The 20,298-nt window shown below is 42.8% G+C and overlaps 1 protein-coding gene across 1 annotated transcript in view; it reads right to left on the bottom strand.

Annotated features, from left to right (window-relative positions):
* Nucleotides 1-19,754, bottom strand: part of syt9b (synaptotagmin IXb) — a 124,903-nt gene extending 105,149 nt beyond the window's left edge. The window contains exon 1 of the mRNA XM_080191562.1: nucleotides 19,607-19,754. Coding sequence (XP_080047688.1) covers nucleotides 19,607-19,754 — 148 coding nt within the window. The remainder of the gene's footprint in view (nucleotides 1-19,606) is intronic.
* Between the last annotated feature and the right edge of the window lie 544 nt (nucleotides 19,755-20,298).

Raw genomic sequence — 20,298 nt, 5'->3', positions numbered from 1 at the left:
ATATCTGGAATTAAGAATCCACAGATCACCATGAAGCCATTGTCAATTGTTGGAAAAACCCATCTGGTTCACTAATGTCCTTTGGGGAAAGAAATCTACTGTCTTTATCTGGTCTGGCCTACATGTGAGTCCAGAGCCACAGTAATGTGGTTCTCTCTCAACTGCCCTCAGAAATGGCCCAGTAAGCTACTCAGTTCAAGGGTGACTAGGGATGGACAATAAATGCTGCCCAGCCAGAGATGCCCATGTCCCACAAATGAATTAAAAAAACAAATGGTGAGAGGCTGGGGAGAAGGGTGTCCCTGTTCATGAGGCAGGCAAGCACACTGAGAAGACAAATGGCATGTTGGCCTTTATTAAAAGAGGATTTGAGTATGAGTAAAGATATCTTATTGCAATTATATAGCACTTTGGTGAGACCATACCTGGAGAATTGAGTGATGTTTTGGTCTCCTTACCAAAGGGACAATATACTCACCATTGACAGAGTGCAATAAAGGTTCACCAAATTAATTCCTGGGATGGAGGGATTGTCTGATGAGGAAAGATGAAATAAACTGGGCCTTTAATCTCTGGAGTTTAAAAGAATGAAGTGATCTTATTCAAACAGATACAAATACCTACAGAGCTCGAGCGGCAGGAAGAGCTTTCTGCCACCATGTCATTTTGCCAGTGGCCGGAATGATGATTGATGGCCCTCCCACTTAGAGGCTAATTGAAGCCTTTAAGGGGCTCATTAAGGGTCCCTTCCTCCAGCCATTGCTATTTTACCAATGGCAGAGAGGCCATTCTCCACATGGAGAGATCACCTCGATGGGTGGGGTGGCTGCTGAGACAACATGGGGAAGCCATTGCTACTGGAGGCACCCATTATGAGGCAAAGTGCATGATCAGATGGATCTCCCACCTTGCAGCTTCTCTGTCGACTTAGTGGGAAGGTCCATCTGATCATGCGCTTTGCCCCATAGCGGGTGCCTCCAGTGGCATTGGCAGCTCCCTTTGATGCCTTGCCTTCACCAACCGCCAACCCATCCAGTCCCACCCTCGCTGGGACCTGCTCGACTGGCTCTGGAAACACTGAGTCACTCACCTTGGTCTGAGTGCAATCTTCATGTTGCATTTCCAATAGTGCGCACTACTCCTGATGGCACTGTTGCGACTGAAGAATTGCCACCCCTCTGACTGACTAGCAGCTCTTGAAAGCACCCATATTTGTCAGTAGCCATGATTGAGATGTTTAGAAATGAATGGTAAATGGTATGAAGCTTTATGATGGATAGGTTATATGAAACAGAGAACTTTATTTACATCTCCTTGCACAATTATTTTCCTACTGTATAACCACACATCACATGAAGTCTACAATGATGCATTGTCAGAGCTGTTGCTTTCAGATGAGATCTTAAATCATGATTCTGTCTGCTCTATGAGGGGAACATAAAAGATCCCATGGCAAGACTGAGAAAGGCACTTTCTTCAGGTAATTTCACCTTTCTTTCAGATTTTCTCTCATCGACTCCCTCCTTAAAAAAAATTAGAATTGTAGAATCACTACTGTGCAGAAGGAGCCTACACTGACAACAATCCCACCCAGACTCTATCCCCGTAACCCCACATCTTTACCTTGTTAGTCCCCCATTCACAAGGGGCAATTTAGCACGGCCAATCAACCTAATTTGCACATCTTTGGACTGTGGGAAGAAACTGGAGCACCTGGAGGAAACCCATGCAGGGAGAATATGCAGACTCCACACAGATTGTGACCCAAGACAAGAGTTGAACCCAAATCCTTGTGTTGTGAGTCCTAACCACTGTGCCATTGTGTCGTGCCAGACTCAGAATCTATAGAATCCCTACAGTGCAGAGGAAGGCCATTCAGCCCATTGAGTCTACATTGACTCTCCGAAAGACCATCCACTCCTCCACCCTATCCCTAGAATCCTACACGTTTACCATGGCTAACCCACTTCACCTCAACATCTTGGGACACTAAGGAGCATGGACAATCCCCCTAACCTACACATCTTTGGGTTGCAGGAGGAAACTTGAGCACCCACGCAGACAAGGGGAGAATGTGCAGACTCCTTCAACCTTGCAGACTATTGCCCTACCTCTAATCTCCTGTGTCTGTCCAAAATACTTGAATGTGTTGTTGCCTTCCAAAATCCATGCTCATCTTTTCTGGCATTCCATGTTTGAGTCATTCCAGTCAGGTTTCCATCCCTCTTACAGTACCAAAACAGATTTTATCATCATCAAAAATGTCATCCCTCGCCCGTGTAACAAAGGTAAACTTTGCCTTCATATCTATCTCAATCTGTCTGCAGCCTCTTTCGAAGCTTCTCCATCAATTTCCAATTAGGTATGGCTGCACTCACTTGGTCGCATTCTCAACCATCCAGTCATAGCCAGAGAAATCAACTGCAATGGTTTCTCTTCCTGTTCCATGCGGTTAGTTCTTGTCTTCCCAAAGGATTAATTCTTGGTCCCCCGACCATCTACCACCCACATGCTGCACCTTGGCAATATCAGTGGAAAACACAGGGCCAGGTTCTGCATAAATCTGACGATGCCCAGTTCTACCTCGCTAAAACCTCTCTTGGTTCCTCCAAATCTTGAACTCATTCTCTCTAGCCCAATGCCCAAATCACTGATGCACACAATGAACAGAAGTGACATCAGGTCTGAACTCCAAGGAATATCACCATCCACTCTGATAGATTATTCTTAACTCTTAAACTGGTTAGAAGTGAGAAAATTAAGTTGGTAGTCAGCTTTCCCCCCTAATTTCATCATCCTTAATCTTCTCTTGTAGCCTCCCGTGCCAATGACTTTCCTTAAATCTACATACAACGTGCCCATTGCATTTTCCCCCATTTAGCAAGCCTATTATCGGTTCAAAGAATTTTTAGGTTTTGCTAAGCACTTTCATTTCTTTACAAATCCCTGTTGGCTTTGTCTATTTTGTCTTCTTGGTTAATACGATTTTATCGTTCATCAAAGATACTCAAAATGTTTGCTACCACAGGTTGCTGCCATAACAAATTTTTAATACCTCAAGTAGTTCAGTTTCACCTTTATAAAAAGAGCTTTAGCTTGTCAATTCTCTGGCGTGCCGGCACTCATCAACAATCAATTTTAAGCTTCAGCAACCTCCTTCCTGCTCTCTCAGGAGGTCCAAGGATGTATCTCCTCAGGGCCTAATTGCTCTGACTGTCTTTAGCCTAACTAATTAATGTGAAGTTTCCCGTTTATCCACTGCTTATCTTTCTTTTGACCACTTCAGGATTCATCTCTTATCTAATAACATTCTCATCAGTAAAGGCAGCACGGTGGCACAATTGGTTAGCACTGCCGCCTCACAGCTCCAGGAGCCTGGGTTCGATTCCTGACTTGGGTCACTGTCTATGTGGAGTTTGCATGTTCTCTCTGTGTCTGTGCGGTTTCCTCCGGGTGTCTAAAGATGTGCGGATTGGGCGGATTGGCCATGCTAAATTGACCCTTAGTATCCCAGAATGCATAGGTTAGAGGGATTAATGGGGTAAATGTGTGGAGGTTGAGGAGAGGGAAGGGGGCCTGGGTAGGATTGCTGTTGGTGTGGGCTCGGTGGGCCAAATGGCCTCCTTCTGCACTGTAGGAATTCTATATCTAAAGCCAAAGTGAAACACTTATTCAAAGGCTCTGCCATTTTCTATCTTCCTGGATGGTATGATGGCCAGGGGGGGTGTGATCAATAGATCTCCCTCATGCTGCCAGGTAGAATACGAGCTCCCCTGTTAGGCAAGTGGAGGCTTGCCCAATAGGGAAGAAGTAACTGCAAGAGGCAGAGAGGGGGGTGGTTTAAAACCAGCCGGCCCCATTCAGGCCAGCAGTCGAAAGACTCAGGGCTGACCTGTATCCTCTCGCTGCTGAGCGGCACCTGAACACATTGTAAATAAAAGGCGATGGTGACAGAAAACTAGCCTCGGTAAGATTATTACACTGTACAAATTGACAATCTTCTCTCTCAGAGACCAACCATATTTTTAAACTCTTTCTTTTCACCGCTCCTTGAAACTTATTTCCTTCATATTCCCTCCAGCTGAATAAAAAAATCCTGCTCTTCTTACAATCTCATTTAGCTCCCCATCATTTATGCCATACTCCTTATTCCAGTTTAATTGCTTTCTAATCTTTTTAAACTGCAGCTTCCTAACACAACATCCATCAAAAAATGAAAACATTTATTCTTTTGCAAACTATTTTGAAAAATGATATTGGAAATTTTCCTTACAATATCCATAATTCTTCTATCGCAACGCACGCATCTTACTAAACAACTGCCCTTATCTGATCTGGTAATTTAGTCTGTGTACTGACATTTTCCTCCTTCAAATTCTTAGAATCATAGAACAGTGCAGAAAGAGGCCATTCAGCCCATCGAGACTGCACCAACAACAATCTCGCCAGTCTCTATCCCTGTAACCCCACATGTTTACTCCACTGATCTCCCTGACCTACGCATCCTGGCAATTTAGCATGGCCAATGTACCTAACCCGCACATCTTTGGACTGTGGGAGGAAACCGGTGCACCCGGAGGAAACCCACTCAGTCACGGGGAGAATGTACAGACTCTACACAGTCACCCAAACCGGGAATCAAATCCCTGGTGCTGTTCGGCAGGATGGCAGATTTTTTTTTTCCCTGAAGGACTTTAGTGAACAAGCTGGGCATTTTCAACAATCGACAATGGTTTCATGGCCATCAGTAGATTCTTAATTCCAGATTTTTTTTTAATTGTACTCAAATTCCACCATCTGCCATGGCGGGATTTGAACCCAGGTTCCCAGAACATTAGCTGAGTTTCTGGATTAATAGTCTAGCCATAATACCACTAGGCCATCACCTCCCCATTTGGTTAATCATATTTTTTAATTTATTGGATTTCTATGAGGATGTGACTAGTGTGGTAGACAGAGGGGAACCAGTGGATGTGGTGTTTCTCGATTTTCAAAAGGTGTTTGATGAGGTGCCGCACAAAAGGTTGCTTCAGAAGGTTAGGGTGCATGGAGTTGGGGGTAAGGTGTTAGCATGGATAGAGGATTGGTTGTCTAATAGGAGGCGGAGAGCAGAGAGAGGCTAGATAGCCTACTCCTGCTCCTATTTCTTATGTTCTTATGTTCTTATTTTAATTAGATCTGAGGAAGTGATCTACAAACCAGTTGTGCATTACAGTTAGAACGTAAGAACATAAGAAATAGGAGCAGGAATAGGCCATCTAGCCCTTTGAGGTTGCCCCGCCATTCAATAAGATCATGGCTGATCTGAAGTGGATCAGTTCCACTCACCCGCCTGCTCCCCAGAACCCTTAATTCCCTTAAAGTTATGCTGGCTCACAATTGCTGTTCCAGGTTAGTATTCTCTTAAGCAGTTTGACACGATTAAAGGATTTTAAAAATTCATTCCTTGGGATATGAGCATCTCTTTTTTGTCCATCCCTAATTGCCCTTAAGAAGCCCAACAGGGTTAAGGAAGAAAAGCTATTTCTTCTGGTGGGGATGCAACTTTAAGATTATAGCTAGGCCATTCAGGATTGATATTAAGAAGTACACCTTCGTGTAAAGGGTAATGGAATTTTGGAACCAAAGATGTGCAGGTTAGGTGGATTGGTCATGCTAAATTGCCCCTTAGTGTCAGCGGGACTAGCTGGAATAAATGTATGGGGCTATGGCGATTGGGCCTGGGTGGGGTTATAGTCAGTTCAGATTTGATAGACCAAATGGCCTCTTTCTGCACTGTAGGATCCTATGAACTCTCTCCCCCAGAAAGCTGTTGAAACTCTTAAGAGTACAACTGAAAATTTCAAGACCAGAAATTGAGAGTTTTTTTTATTACTAAAGAATTTGATCACTCTGGAACCAAAGTGGACAGATGGAATTAAGACAGTGATCAGGCATGATCCACTTAATTGGTGGAACATTTGGATCTGCATCCTTAGGCTTCATCAAAATAGATGACACACTGCTTTGTAGCATCTTGCTGGTCTCCTGGACACAAATCACCCTCAGAAAAGATTATCCTGCAAATTTTTTCCCAATTTTCCATCTTTGTCCAAACTAGAAAAGGAGAAGGCCATTCATTCCTTCAAACTTTCTCTACCATTCAATTAGATCAAGGCTGGTCTGTACCTTAATAATATTTATGCACATTAGCTCCACATCTTTTGTTGCCCCTCAACCAAAAAAATCTATTGATGTCAGTCTTGAAAGCTTCAATTCTTTCCCAGTATTCATTGACTTTTTGTGGGGAAGAAAGTTCCAGGTTTCTCTAACAATTCAGATGATATGTTCTTCCTGATTTCCTTCCTAAGTACCTTAGTTCTGATTTTAAGGTCATGTTGTCTCATTATTGATTCTCCCATCAGAGGGAATAGTTTTGCCAAGTTTTGGCTGGCAACCAGAAACCCTTATTGATTTATAAAAGTCCAAACTGGTGGTAATCCTGGTTTGATTATAGGCCTCCGTCAGGATGTTTAACAAAGTGTTTAATAGTCTATCGTGATTAAACGGTTTCTAGATTGCAAGCACAGTTGTGCGGATTTAATTGCCTATAAGGTTCCTGCTTCATAGAATTCATTCATCTGAGTGTTATCCATGACCTTCATCAGATTGGAGCGAACGAAGCTGCAGAAACTCTCATTTATCTGTTTTGACATTTTGTGTGCGCGTTTCGGAGGATTCTGCTGACTGACAGATGAAGATGTTAACCTATCTTCATCAGGAGAAGAAAATCCTGTAATTTGGTCCAAATTTCTGTCAATCCTCTCACCCAACACAGGGGTGTATTGCAACAAAATGTCATTTATAAATATCTGGAAAATGGAACTTGGTGAATAACTAAATATAAAGCAGATTGTTGATACTTCTTACAGCCAATGTTCAGAGCACTCTTTCATTAATTAGATTATTGCAAATGGATACTGGAACTTTAGTGCCTCTTGGTATCATTGGACAAATGTTTAACATGCCCGTATGATACTTGCCCATCTGCTAGTTTAATGTTGGTGGTAAGTGGTTTTATTATATTGTTCCACTAAACCTGCAAAATAGAGGAATGTCATATTCCTTTGCCAATATTACATTGATTTATATAGGGAATTCACATCGAACCTCATGGATATTTAGAAGGTGTTCAGTTTAGAACGAACTAATGCCAGCTTTGATGGGAACATGCGTTAACTAGTTTTTCAAAGTGCACAGTGTGCTATGTTAATTCTGACGTGGGTGCCCCTTTTGGCCTTTGTGAGAATGTGCCAAAGTTGGCAGAGGAAGAATGTTATTAACACTGAGGAACTGCATCTGCTGTAAGAGGAAAGAATTACTCCACTATAAAAAAGAACAGACCAATTTCTATTAACATAGAACTTTATGTTCTCAGTACATTGCCATGTTCTCCACAAAGTCTTGGTCAGAGCTAAAATATAGGTGACACTGTGCAAAAAAGATTATACTAGAGTGGTTATAGCTATCAGAAAAAACTGAACAGGTGGGTGTTCTTTTCTCTGCCAAAGAGAGCGTAATAGGTATATTTTAGATAATGAAGGGAACTGATGGAGTAGATAAAGAGAAGACGTTTCCACCAAGTAGAAGACAAAAACTAGCAACCATAAATATTAGACACAAAAAAATCCAACAGGGAATTCAGAAGAAATGAATTGATGAATTGATTAGAGATAGTAATGAATTGATTAGAGATAGTAATGAATTGATTAGAGATAGTCAGCATGGTTTTGTAGCGGGAAGGTCGTGCCTTACTAACCTTATTGAGTTCTTTGAGAAGGTGACCAAAGAGGTGGATAGGGGTAAGGCAGTAGATGTGGTATATATGGATTTTAGTAAGGCGTTTGATAAGGTTCACCATGGTATGCTTCTGCAGAAAATGCAGATGTATGGGATTGGTGGTAATTTAGGTACTTGGATCAGGAATTGGTTAGCAGATAGGAGACAGAGGGTGGTGGTTGATGGTAATTATTCATCATGGAGTTCGGTTACGAGTGGTGTGCCTCAGGGATCTGTTTTGGGGCCACTGCTGTTCGTAATCTTTATTAATGATCTGGATGAGGGTATAGTTGGGTGGATTAGTAAGTTTGCTGATGACACCAAAGTCGGAGGTGTGGTAGATTGTGAGGATGGGTGTCGAAGTTTGCAGGGTGACTTGGACAGGTTGCAGAGCTGGGCCGCGAGGTGGCGGATGGAGTTTAATGCGGAGAAGTGTGAGGTAATCCATTTCGGTAGGAATAACAGATGTGTTGAGTATAGGGCTAACGGGAGGACTTTGAATAGAGTGGAGGAGCAGAGGGATCTAGGTGTATGTGTACATAGATCCCTGAAAGTTGGGAATCAAGTAGATAAGGTTGTTAAGAAGGCGTACGGTGTCTTGGCGTTTATTGGTAGGGGGATTGAATTTAGGAGTCGCAGCGTCATGTTGCAACTGTACACAACTCTGGTGCGGCCGCACTTGGAGTACTGTGCGCAGTTCTGGTCCCCACATTACAGGAAGGATGTGGAGGCTTTGGAGAGGGTGCAGAGGAGGTTTACCAGGATGTTGCCTGGTATGCAGGGGAGGTCCTATGAGGAGAGACTGAGGGATTTGGGGTTGTTTTCACTGGAAAGAAGGCGGCTAAGAGGGGATCTTATAGAAACATATAAGATGATTAGAGGTTTAGATAGGGTGGATGGTGATAGCCTGTTTCCTCGGATGGAGAAATCTAGCACGAGGGGGCATGGCTTTAAATTAAGGGGGGGTAGTTATAGGACGGATGTCAGGGGCAGGTTCTTTACCCAGAGGGTGGTGAGGGACTGGAATGCCCTGCCTGCTGCAGTTGTAAATGCGCCTAGTTTGGGGGCGTTTAAGAGATTGGTGGATAGGTTTATGGACGAAAAGGGATTGGTTTAGATTAGTGGGTCATTGTTTTTTTTTTAAAATAAGACTGGTCGGCGCAACATTGTGGGCCGAAGGGCCTGTTCCGCGCTGTAATGTTCTATGTTCTATATTCTATGTTCTATGTTCTTTCTCAGAGAATGGTGAGAATGTAGAACCCACTACCAGAGGGAGTAGTTGAGGGAAATAGTATTGATGCATTTAAAGGGAAGCTGATAGGTATATGAGGGAGAAAGGAATGGAAGGGTACATTGATCAGCACAAACAGTGGCAAGCACCAGGTGAGCCAAATGTTTTGTTTCTGCACTGTAAACTGTCTGTAATTTATATACTTCTTATTTGTTCATGGGATGTGAGTGTCATTGATGGGGCCAGCATTTATTGCCCATCCCTGAGGGTATTTGAGAGTCAACCACAATACAACAGTCAGAAAAACTCATTTTTTTTTATTCATTCATGGGACATGGGCGTCGCTGGCTGACCAGCATTTATTGCCCATCCCTAATTGCCCTTGAAATGAGGGCAGTTGAGAGTCATGCACATTGCTGTTGTTCTGGAGTCACGTGTAGGCCAGACTGGGAAAGGATGGTAGATTTCCTTCTCTAAAGGGCATTAATAAGCCCGATGGGTTTTTAGGACAATCGCCAATGGATTCATAGTCATCAGTAGACTGTTAATTCCAGATTTTTATTGGATTTAAATTTCACCATCTGCCATAGTGGGATTCAAACCCGAGTCCCCAGAGAATTACCCTGGGTTTTTGGATCACTAGTCCAGTGACAATACCGTTATGCCATTGCCTCAGCAAAAATGACATGAGGAAATGAGTATGCTTGGCTGGAGTAAATGCTAAGTGTGACTTTAATCGAAAAGAGTTCAAGAAATTAACTAAAGAATTTCAGTTTGGTTTTAACAGTTCTTAATGACTTCACTCCTCAATGTCAGTTTGATCTGTTCATGTCTTTATTAGGAAGTTAATATTGATGGTGAATAGATGGTGGCCTATTCATCTGCTATTCCAGGATTGGCACAGATAATCTCAGCTAACACTTGGATGCAGAACTGAGGAAGTTTGGTGTCATTAGGCATGCTGTCCTTCTGTTTAGATATAAAGAACGCCAAAGCATTATTTAAGGGAATGGGGATTTATTCTATCTGCATAGAATGATACAACACTGGAGGCCATTCAGCCCACTGTGTCAGCTCTTTGAAAGAACATTTCAATTAACCCCTGCTCTTTCCCCAAAGCCCTAAGAATGTTGTCTTTTCAAGTATTTTCCAAATCCCTTTAATGCTACTGGTGAATCTGCTTCAAATCATCCTATCAAGCAGTGCATTCCAGATAAAGTAAGCTAACTATGTAAAAACAATACTCCTCATCTACCCTCTGGTTCTCTTGTTAATTATCTTAAATCTGTGTCCTTTGGTTATTGACCCTCCTATCACTGGAGACAGTTCTTCTTAATTAAGTCTACTGAGGCCTCTCAATTCCAGTTCAATAAATCTCCCTTTAACTTCCTCTGCCCTAAGGAGGACAATATCAGTTTCTCAAGGTTTTACACATAAGTGAAGTCTGTCATCCTTTACCATCATCCTCCCAGCAACCGACCACATCAAAAAACAGATTAACTGGTTATTTGTACCATTCACATCGAACATACAACACTGAAACAGGCCGCTTGGACCATCAAGTCTTTGTCAATGTTGATGTACCATACCAGCCTCCTCAAGATATCAGCATAACCTTCTATTTCTTTTCTTTGTTATTGCAGCTTCCCTTTAAATGCATCTTTGCTATTTGCCTCAACCATTTCTTGTGAAAGTAAGTTTGACATTCCCATCACTCTGTGGGTAAAGAAATCTCTCCTGAATTCCTCATTGAATTTATTAGTGACTATTTTATATTTATGGCCCCAATATCTCATCGCGCTTGTATCTTCCTCACATCTATCCATCAAACTCTTTAATGATTGTACAAAACTCTGTAAGGTCACCCCTCAGCTTTCTTTTACAGAAGAGGTCTTCAGCAGCATATTCAATCTTCCCTAATAGCTATAACCCATGGGGCAATCCTTTGTTTGTTAGAATTTGCCGTACACAAAAGCATTGGCGAAATAAAAGAATGACTGCACTTCCAAAGTAATTTACTGGTGGTGAAATACTTGCAGACAATCTGGGGGCACTTTCCCGATTCAACTTCTTTCTTCTTGATCATTTTCCCTTTGCAAAAATGCAGCTGATTACTAAATGACTGACAGTTGGTTGGGAATGCGGCCTGTGAGGAATTCTGGCTTTATTGTGAACCCTCTTAAAAGATACCGCAGAAAATAAGCAAGCAAGACCACGAGGCCACATTCAACAAACAATATACAACTCAACTTTTTAAAAAGGAATCAATTCTTAATACTACAACTGTTATTCTGAAGTAAACTGAAACACAACTTTAAGTATTTTTTTAAATGCAATGTGAGTTACAGCCTCGGTCAGCCTTCCGGACAGGGAGTTCCAGATTCCCTCAAATTCTGGGTGAACAAAACTGTTCCTCAACTTCTCCCCCATCTTTTACCAACCACTTTAAGTCTTTGTCCCTGATTACTGACCTCACTGCTGAGGGAAATAGGTTCTTTCTCTCCACTCTAACTAGACCTCATAATTCTATTGATCTCAGTTAATTCTCCCCTCAGCCCTCTCTGTTCCACTGAAAACAACCCAAAGCTATTCAATCCTTCTTCATATCTAAAATTCCCTTTTCCTGGAAATAGCCTTATAAATTTTCATTGTAAACTCCCCAGCATGATCACATCCTTCCTGTAATGCATTAACAAAAGCTACCCAGTGCATATAGTTGTGAGTTAGGATGGCATGTGACTTGCAATGCTGGTGTTCCAGTATGCCTGTTGTCCTTATTCTTCTAGATAGTAGACATTGAGGGCTTTGAAGTCCCTGTCAAAGAAACCATGGTCAGTTGTTGCTATGCGTTGTTACAATCATTGTTGATGTGGCTTAACTAGTACTCTATATAATTCTAGCATAAGCACCCTGATCCTAATCTCTAGGTTTCAGCCAATAAAGGAAGGCAAATCTGTAAGCCTTCATGACTACCTTATCTATCTGTCCAGTCACCTTCAGGGATTTGTGGACATAAACTTCAAGGCCCATCTACTCCTCTACACTTCTCAGAACTTTGCCATTTATTGTGTATTCCTTTGTCTTGTTTGTCCTCCTTTAATACATTACCTCACACTGGATTAAATTCAATTTGCTATTTTCCTATACCAGCAGAAACAATGTACCTACTGCTGAACACTGCAAAATCCCACTGGAAAAAACCATTTCCTCAAAAAAACATCTGTCAATCATCCTGCATCCTTTGGCCACTTCCTGATCAAGGTAAAAATTAACAGCTGGAACTCACCTAGCTAGAGGAGAGTAATAGTTAACTCAACACTGACCATGTCCAGGCATTGTAAAGCAACAATCAATTAAAGCAAATGGATTGCTGAGCAATATTGTCAAGACAGACTATAACACTGAAACACCTTATTACATTGAGGCCTTGTTTGCAAGATCCCCCACACACTCCAGAGATACTCTCTTCCACCTTCTTCCATCAGGAAAAAGATACAGAAGTCTGAGGTCACGTACCAACTGACTCAAGAGCAGCTTCTTCCCTAAATTTTGAATGGACCTACCTCACACTGTGTTGATCTTTCTCTACACCCTGGCTATGACTGTAACACTACATTCTGAGCTCCCTCCTTTCCTTCTCTATGTTCAGTATGCTTTGTTTGTATAAAGCTAGAAAAACAATACTTTTCACTGTACACTAATCATGTGACAATAATAAATCAAATCAAAGTCAAATCAAGGTGAAGCACAACACTTCTGAAATCATTTTCAATATTGTGTTCAGCTCTGGTTACCATGGTAAAAACTGAACTCTTCCACATTGAAAGAAAGTGACCGAAGTGGCCTTTCAGAAGGTGTAGACAATATGAATAAAAACCAAAATGGACAATGCAGTACAGAAATGGTAGAATGAGGATTTTGTTTTCATGTTACTAGTGGGTAGGGGCTGGAACGCACTTCATGAGAATATGGTGAAGACAGGGCCAATGGAGCTTTCAATAAAGAATTGGACCATTATCTGAAAAAGAAACATTTGTAGGGTGCCGGGGAAAATGACAGAGTAGGGGCTCTAGGTGAATTGTTCCTTCAGAGGCCTAGCACAGACATAACCAGCCCGTTGGTCTCCTTCTGCGCTGTAACCATTCTTTACTTTACGTGGAGAAAAACTGCAGCAGGCGACGGTGCAGAGGGACCTCGGGGTCCTTGTGCATGAGTCGCAAAAACCCAGCTTGCAGGTGCAGCAGGTGGTAAGGAAGGCGAATGGGATGCTGGCCTTCATAGCGAGGGGGATTGAATATAAAAGTAGGGAGGTCTTGCTGCGGCTGTATAGGGCATTGGTGAGGCCGCAGCTGGAGTACTGTGTGCAGTTTTGGGTGCCATACTTACGCAAGGATATTTTGGCCTTGGAGGGAGTGCAGAGAAGGTTTACTAGGCTGATGCCAGAGTTGAGGGGGTTGAGCTATGAGGAGAGGCTGAATAAACTAGGCTTGTACTCGTTAGAGTTTAGAAGAATGAGGGGAGATCTCATTGAGACATATAAGATGATGAATGGGATGGATAGGATAGAGGTGGAGAGACTCTTCCCGCTCAGAAAGGACAGTAGGACTAGGGGGCACAGCCTCAAGATAAAGGGGGGACGGTTTAGAACGGAGTTGAGGAAGAACTTCTTCACTCGAAGGGTGGTGAATCTCTGGAATTCTCTGCCCGTTGAAGCGGTGGAGGCTGCCTCGCTAAATATTTTTAAGACGCAGGTTAATGGGTTTTTGATAAGAGAGGGGATTAAGGGTTATGGGGAGAGGGCGGGAATGTGGAACTGAGCCATGACAGATCAGCCATGATCTTATTGAATGGCGGGGCAGGTTTGAAGGGCCAGATGGCCTACTCCTGCTCCTATTTCTTATGTTCTTATGTTCTTACGAGACTCGTAAGCTAAGGCCTGGAAAAAGGATATTGAGACAAGAGTTCAAATTCAATCATGCAACCTCTGGTATTGGAATTGAATTTTTAACATTGATCAGTGACCATGTAACTCTTGATCATTGTAAAAACCCACCTGGTTCACTAATGCCCTTCAGGGAAGGAGATCAGCTGTCCTGATCTCATCTGACTTCTACGTGACTCCAGACTTAGAGCAATGTGAGTCCCTCTGGAATAGTCTAGCAAGGTGCTCAATTGTAGATCATGCTGTGAGCAGCAAAGCTGTGACATATGATGCATTTTAAAATTGCATTCTTACCCTTAGGAACATTAACACACAGAAGGATTTGTCATGCAGGTCAGCAATTCTCTAAAAGTGACAACACGGGTGGTCAAAGTGATTAAGAAGGCATGTGGCATGCTTGCCTTCATTAGCTAGGACTTTGAGTACAGAAGTTGGAAAATTATGTTGCAGCTATATAAAATTTTAGTTAGGCTGCATTTGGGGCACTGCGTGCAGCTCTGGTCACCACATTATCAGAAGGACGTGGAAGCTTTGGAGGGAGCATAAAGAAAGTTCACCAGGATGTTGTCTGGTCTCGAGGGTGTTGGCGATGAAGAGAGGTAAAATAAACTAGGATTGTTTTTGCTTGGAAGACACAGGCTGAGGGGAGACCTGATTATGAGAGGCATAGACAGGGTGGATAGTCAGAGGCTTTTTCCAAGGGTGGAAGTGCCAATTACAAGGGGTCACAGGTTCAAGGTGGGAGGGGAAAATTTTAAGGGAGATGTGCGGAGGAGGTTTCTCAAGTAGACTGTGGTGGGTGCTCGGAATGCACTGCCAGAGGCAGGGGTGAAAGCAGACACATTAGCAACATTTAAGAGGCATCTGGATGGATACATAAATAGGGAATAAATGGAGGGAAAGGACTGATTAGGGGCAGAAATTTTTATTTAGCTGGGCCATCATCATCGGCACAACTTGGAGGGCTGAGGGCCTGTTCCTGAGCTGTACTTTCTTTGTTCTTATTCCCATTGGCTGTGGTGGGAACTTCCTCTCCTGGCTGCAGTGTGGATCAATTGCCAATGAGAAATGCAAGACCTAGTCACGAAGCTTAGCTGAAGCAAAATCACGTTCACTTTGTTGTCATGGACTGAAGGCACTCCCTCTTGAAAACTACCTTCAATTCTGCATTGTCAAGCATTTCAAAGGTAATTTCTAATCAGGTTTTCACTCTAACTCCCCCTAACTCCACACCTTTTTGCCATTCATCCACCTACACATTTGCCTTCAATACCAATTTCCACCTCCCCCCCTCCCAACAAGTGACATTGTTGGGACTAAGAAGTTGTGGGATCAGGGGCAGGTGTGGGGTGCTGGAGGTTGAGTGAGCAGCACTGTGCTCCTGGAAGAACAGCTGTAACTAAATCAGGAAAAATATGAGGTAATTCCTGGGCACACAGCCCAGGTTTATTGCTGATAGATCCCAGGGTACCATCAACAGGGGCTCCCACGAAACCATTTATGGTGAATCAGATTGCAATTGTAGCATATATCCCAAGAACTTCCAATTCTGTCATTTCTGACAAATCTTTTGGTGTTCACTGGGAGCAGAAGATTGGATCAATGTTTGAATGACATGGTTGCATAGTGGTTAGCACTGCTGCCTCACACCACCAACAGCACAAATTAGATTCTGGCATTGAGTGACTGTCTGTGTGGAGATTGCACATTCTCCCCATGTCTCTGTGGGTTTCCTCTGGGTGTTCAGGTTTCCTCCCACAGTCCAAAGATGTACAAGATAGATAGATAGACCATGATCAATGCAAGGAGTTACAGGGTTAGGGTGGAGGATTGGGCCGAGGTAGGGTGCTCGTTCAGAGAGTCGCTGCAGGCTTGATGGGCTGAATGGCCTTTCTGCACTGTAGAGATTCAATCAATGTTTCAGATTGATGAATTTTTTATCACAACTGGAAAAAAATCAAGGTTGACTCTTCATTTTAGTACTGAGGGATTGCTGCACTGTTGGACATGTCCTTTTTGAATATCATGTTAAACTAAAGTTACATCTGCGCCTCTTGGGTAGACATAAAAACCTCTCATGACATCAGTTTGAAGAATCAGCAGCCCAATATACCAGTGACCAATATTTGTCCTCCAACCAACACCACTAAAATCAGATCACAGGGGGAATTCTCCCATCTTACCCACCACGGGAAGCATAGCGGCTGAGGACGGACCACACAAAAGTTCATTGATCTCGGGTGGGATTCTCTGGATTTGGGGTGAGCACGGCTGGAGAATCCCACCCCACATTATTATCCCATTGCTGGGAGTTTGCTGTGCACAAAATGCAGCCATGTTCCCTACATACCAATTGTAACTACATTTCAACATTACTTCATTAGTTGCAAAGAGTTTGGGAACATAGTTGAGGTTGTGAAAGATGCTTTGTGCATGTAAGAATTTCACTTTTCTTTTGACACACCATAGGATCTTTTATATTCACCTGAACATACTTAACATCTCATTGAAAGAACTTCTGATAATGCAGAACTCCCTATGTATTGGAGTCTCAGCTTGCATCAGGTCAGAAAATCACAGAGTTGTTGCGTTTTGCAGAACAGGTATTTCATAAACTTTTCTCCATTTCTTCTTCTCAATAATTGTAGAAAATGCCAACTCAAAGCAAGAATGAATGAAATTGCAAAAGCAGGAAGATGAGATTTTTGCAGGAGGGAGAGAGCGATAGAATAGATAGCAAGGTATTTTCCCTTATTTTTGTAGATTAAGTATCATAGAATCCTATAGTGCAGAAGGAGGCCATTCAGCCCATCAAGTCTGCACTGACCACAATTCCACTCAGGCCCCACTCCATAACCCCACGCATTTACCCTAGCTAGTCCCCCTGACACGAATGGACAATTTAGCATGGCCAATCCCCCTAATCCTATCTTTCAATTGTGGGAAGGAAGCCAGAGCACCTGGAGAAAACCCATGCAGACATAGGGAGAATGTGCAAACTCCACACAGACAGTGACCCAAGCCAGGAGTCGAACCCAGGTCCCTGGCACTGTGAGGCAGCAATGCTAGCCATTGTGCCACCGTGCCACCCTGTAAGTAATTGGAGTTCATTAATGGCCATTCTAGTAAAAGGACGACATGAACGATTCTTAATGTGGCAGAAATTCTCCAAAAAGGTGGGTATTACCTCTTCTGAATAGATCAAATTAATGATACATATAATGCTATCAGGAGACAAATCATATTATTCAACACAAGCTCTTCATTTCAACCATTAACATAACTTTTGTTAAAGGCTGCCAAGTTGGTTTCTGGCATTCTGCTCTCTAAGTATTCCTGTTGTCAAATTTGGTTTCAGTAAATTGGCAATAGGTTAAACTGGGCTATACATGTCTGCGATTTCACGACAGAAATCATCTTTACGGCCAGATACAGTTCCAGAAGCAGCCCATTTGGCCCACTGTATCTTTTTTGAAGGAGCTGGCCAATTAATCCCATGGTTCTGCCCTATCCCCCGTAACCCTACAACATTGTCCTATTCAAATAAGTACCTAATTCAGGCCAGAAGTTCTGGAATATCCTCCTCACATCTTTCTGTCTATCAGCCTTACTTTCCATCTTTAGGATACTGATTAATTACCTTGCCTTTGGTCACCTGACCTCATATTCCTTTATGCGACTCTGTCATTTTTTTTGATAATTCTGCGTGAAGTACGTCTTATTATGTTAGGGTATGATATAAATACAACTTGTTATGGATGTTATGGAAGTTACTATTGAATCTGCTTCCCCTGCGCTTTCAGGCAGTGCATTCCAAAGCCCCACATATGACTTGAAAGATCAAAAATAACAGACTTCATATTTCTCCCTGCAAAATGCCAAAACAATAAAAAATTATTCCCTACGACACAAATAATACTTTTGTTTCATTCCGTAAGATAGCTATCCTTAAAACTTCCTGATATCGGTGTGGCAAATTAATGCCAAGATATACTGACTCACAAGCATCTACCAGGAAGTGAATTACCAGTAACACAAATTAATTAATGGAGTCGATGCTGGATCCCAGAAGTGAAAGTACAACACTGAAAGCTTTCCCGATCCAATTCCCCTCTCCAAAGCTGATATATTTACCATTACTATAATGATAGCATCGCTGTCTGCTTAATTCATCAAAAAGAAAATGCAACGTTTAAAAAAAAGCAACTACACTCAGAAAGTATGGACCGTTTAACTTTAAGACACGGTTGACTCCATTTATGGAACGCATCTAATATAGTCCATACCAACATAAGGAGGGGTCATTACATGTTCATCATATATATAGGGTTACAAACCTCCAGATCCCAGTGCAACAACCCCATCTTTAACCAGAGACAACTCCAATAAATGAATGAGCTGGATGAACAAGTAATAATTATGATTAAGTTGATTTCCCTATCACTTCAAGAAAACGTGACTTATTCTGTGATACGCACAGTAGGGGAATCTTATTGGCAAGTAATAGGGCGTGGCCACCGGCTCTGAAGCTGTAGCTAAATTAATATGAAGACTGGTATTTAACACTGTCGCATAAATCAAGGCTGGCTTAATATAGAATGTGGCTGTACACCGTGCAATGAATGCAAACATCGAATAGTTTCGCCTCCAACTTTGCGGCTGAAATTTCTTGCTCCCCCCCCCCCAAGCTGACTCTTTCCCTTGTCGGGGTGAGCATTCCCGCCACTCACCCCGTTTGTAAAACATGCACGATGTCGGATGGAATTTTTTTAATTTAAACTATTCGCTTATCGATTGTGTCTGGAGACTCGGCAGCGGCCTGTGAGTCTGGCGGTGGAAGATTGCAGAAAGAAAGCGACAGAAGGTATGTCAAACCCCGATTAAATGGTCGCAGTTTAACGGGTTTATGACAGCAGCGCTGTATCATTGTCAAGCCAGCCCATCCCAACTCAATTCTTAATAAAAACACAACTTATGCCTCCTCCTCCTCCTCTCTCCCAACACAGTCCAGATAGGTGAGGGCTCATTTTAAAGCAATTAGTAACTGGAGGAATATATTGGTGACTGACCTACATTTTGGTACCATCCCCACAGTGTATCAAATATTTTTCCCCAGTGAATTTGGACAGGTTTAAGAGACTGATTTTATAATTACATTAACTTCTAAGACTGGCTTCCATTCGGTGATAAAGAACAACTTCAGATAGTTATACATTTAGTTCAAATGTAGCATAAGTTGCCGATAACAGTTCGGCATCACGCCACTACATAAACTTTATTAAGCAACACTTGGGTGTAGTCACTTTTGATTAACTGGAGAACCAATTCAAATGGGAACGGCAGTTTAACCCTTTAGGTGCCGTGGTTCTCAGTGCCTAGATACAGGAGATCAACTCAACACATCATTGTAGACATGACAATCACCAAGAATTCGATTCAGGTAATTTACCTTTGGATGGGAGAGAAGTCAATACTGGTTGGTACAGAGGACATGTTGATTAGTTTAATACGATTCAAAATTAAGGATTAATCTATTCATCCCCACAAGTAGCAAGGGAAGAATTGTACTTTTAACACAAGTCGGAAAGGAGCAAACTGTAGCCCAAATGTTGTACCTGAATCTGTATGGCGTGGTCGGCCTCGATCCCGGAGGTAGTAAGAAAAATCCAGACAGCTCTCGTGTTCCACCAGTCCTTTAAAGCAGAGTTCGGTCACTATATTGAGCGCTTTCTGACAAAGCTCGTCCTCCCTGTCTCCAGTCATTTCCCATCAACATCCTTCTGAATGGGGCTCAACGGCCGCTCCACAGGACATGGGAAGAGGAGTTGCTGCTCATCCGCGCCTCTGTCGCCCCATCATCAAAAGCTTCAGCACCGTGGACAGCACCATTGATTTCCTACCCTGTCTCGGTAAACTGGGCGCTCCCAGCCGCACCCCTGCCGGGCTGTGTGTGTGTGTGTGTGTGTGTGCAAGCTGCTGTTGGCCTCTTGTCTCTCAAAGCTGCATCCCCCCCCCCGCCTCCCCAGTTCCCCCCTCCAACACCAAACCTCTCCTCTGTCGGCCGGAGGCAGCTTTTTCTGTTGCTGCTGCTGCTGCTGATATGATCAATGCTGCAAGGGAGGTCCCAGCCGCTCCATGCTCTGAGTCCCAGTCTGCTCTCCACTGTCCAACAGCAACGGCTGTGACCTGCTCGCGTACATCGGAGATAAATGGCTTCCAGAGCTCGGCTGCTTAGCTATCACTTAACAGATGCAATCGCAAGGGATTTACAAAGCTGCCCGCCTTAAGTATATATATATATACAAAA

The sequence above is a fragment of the Carcharhinus amblyrhynchos genome, chromosome 6, assembly GCF_965287045.1.
Source record: "Carcharhinus amblyrhynchos chromosome 6, sCarAmb.v2.hapA, whole genome shotgun sequence".
In the NCBI taxonomy this organism is placed as follows: domain Eukaryota; kingdom Metazoa; phylum Chordata; class Chondrichthyes; order Carcharhiniformes; family Carcharhinidae; genus Carcharhinus; species Carcharhinus amblyrhynchos.
Note: the sequence above shows the minus strand (reverse complement) of the source record. Positions and strands in the feature narration are given on the sequence as shown.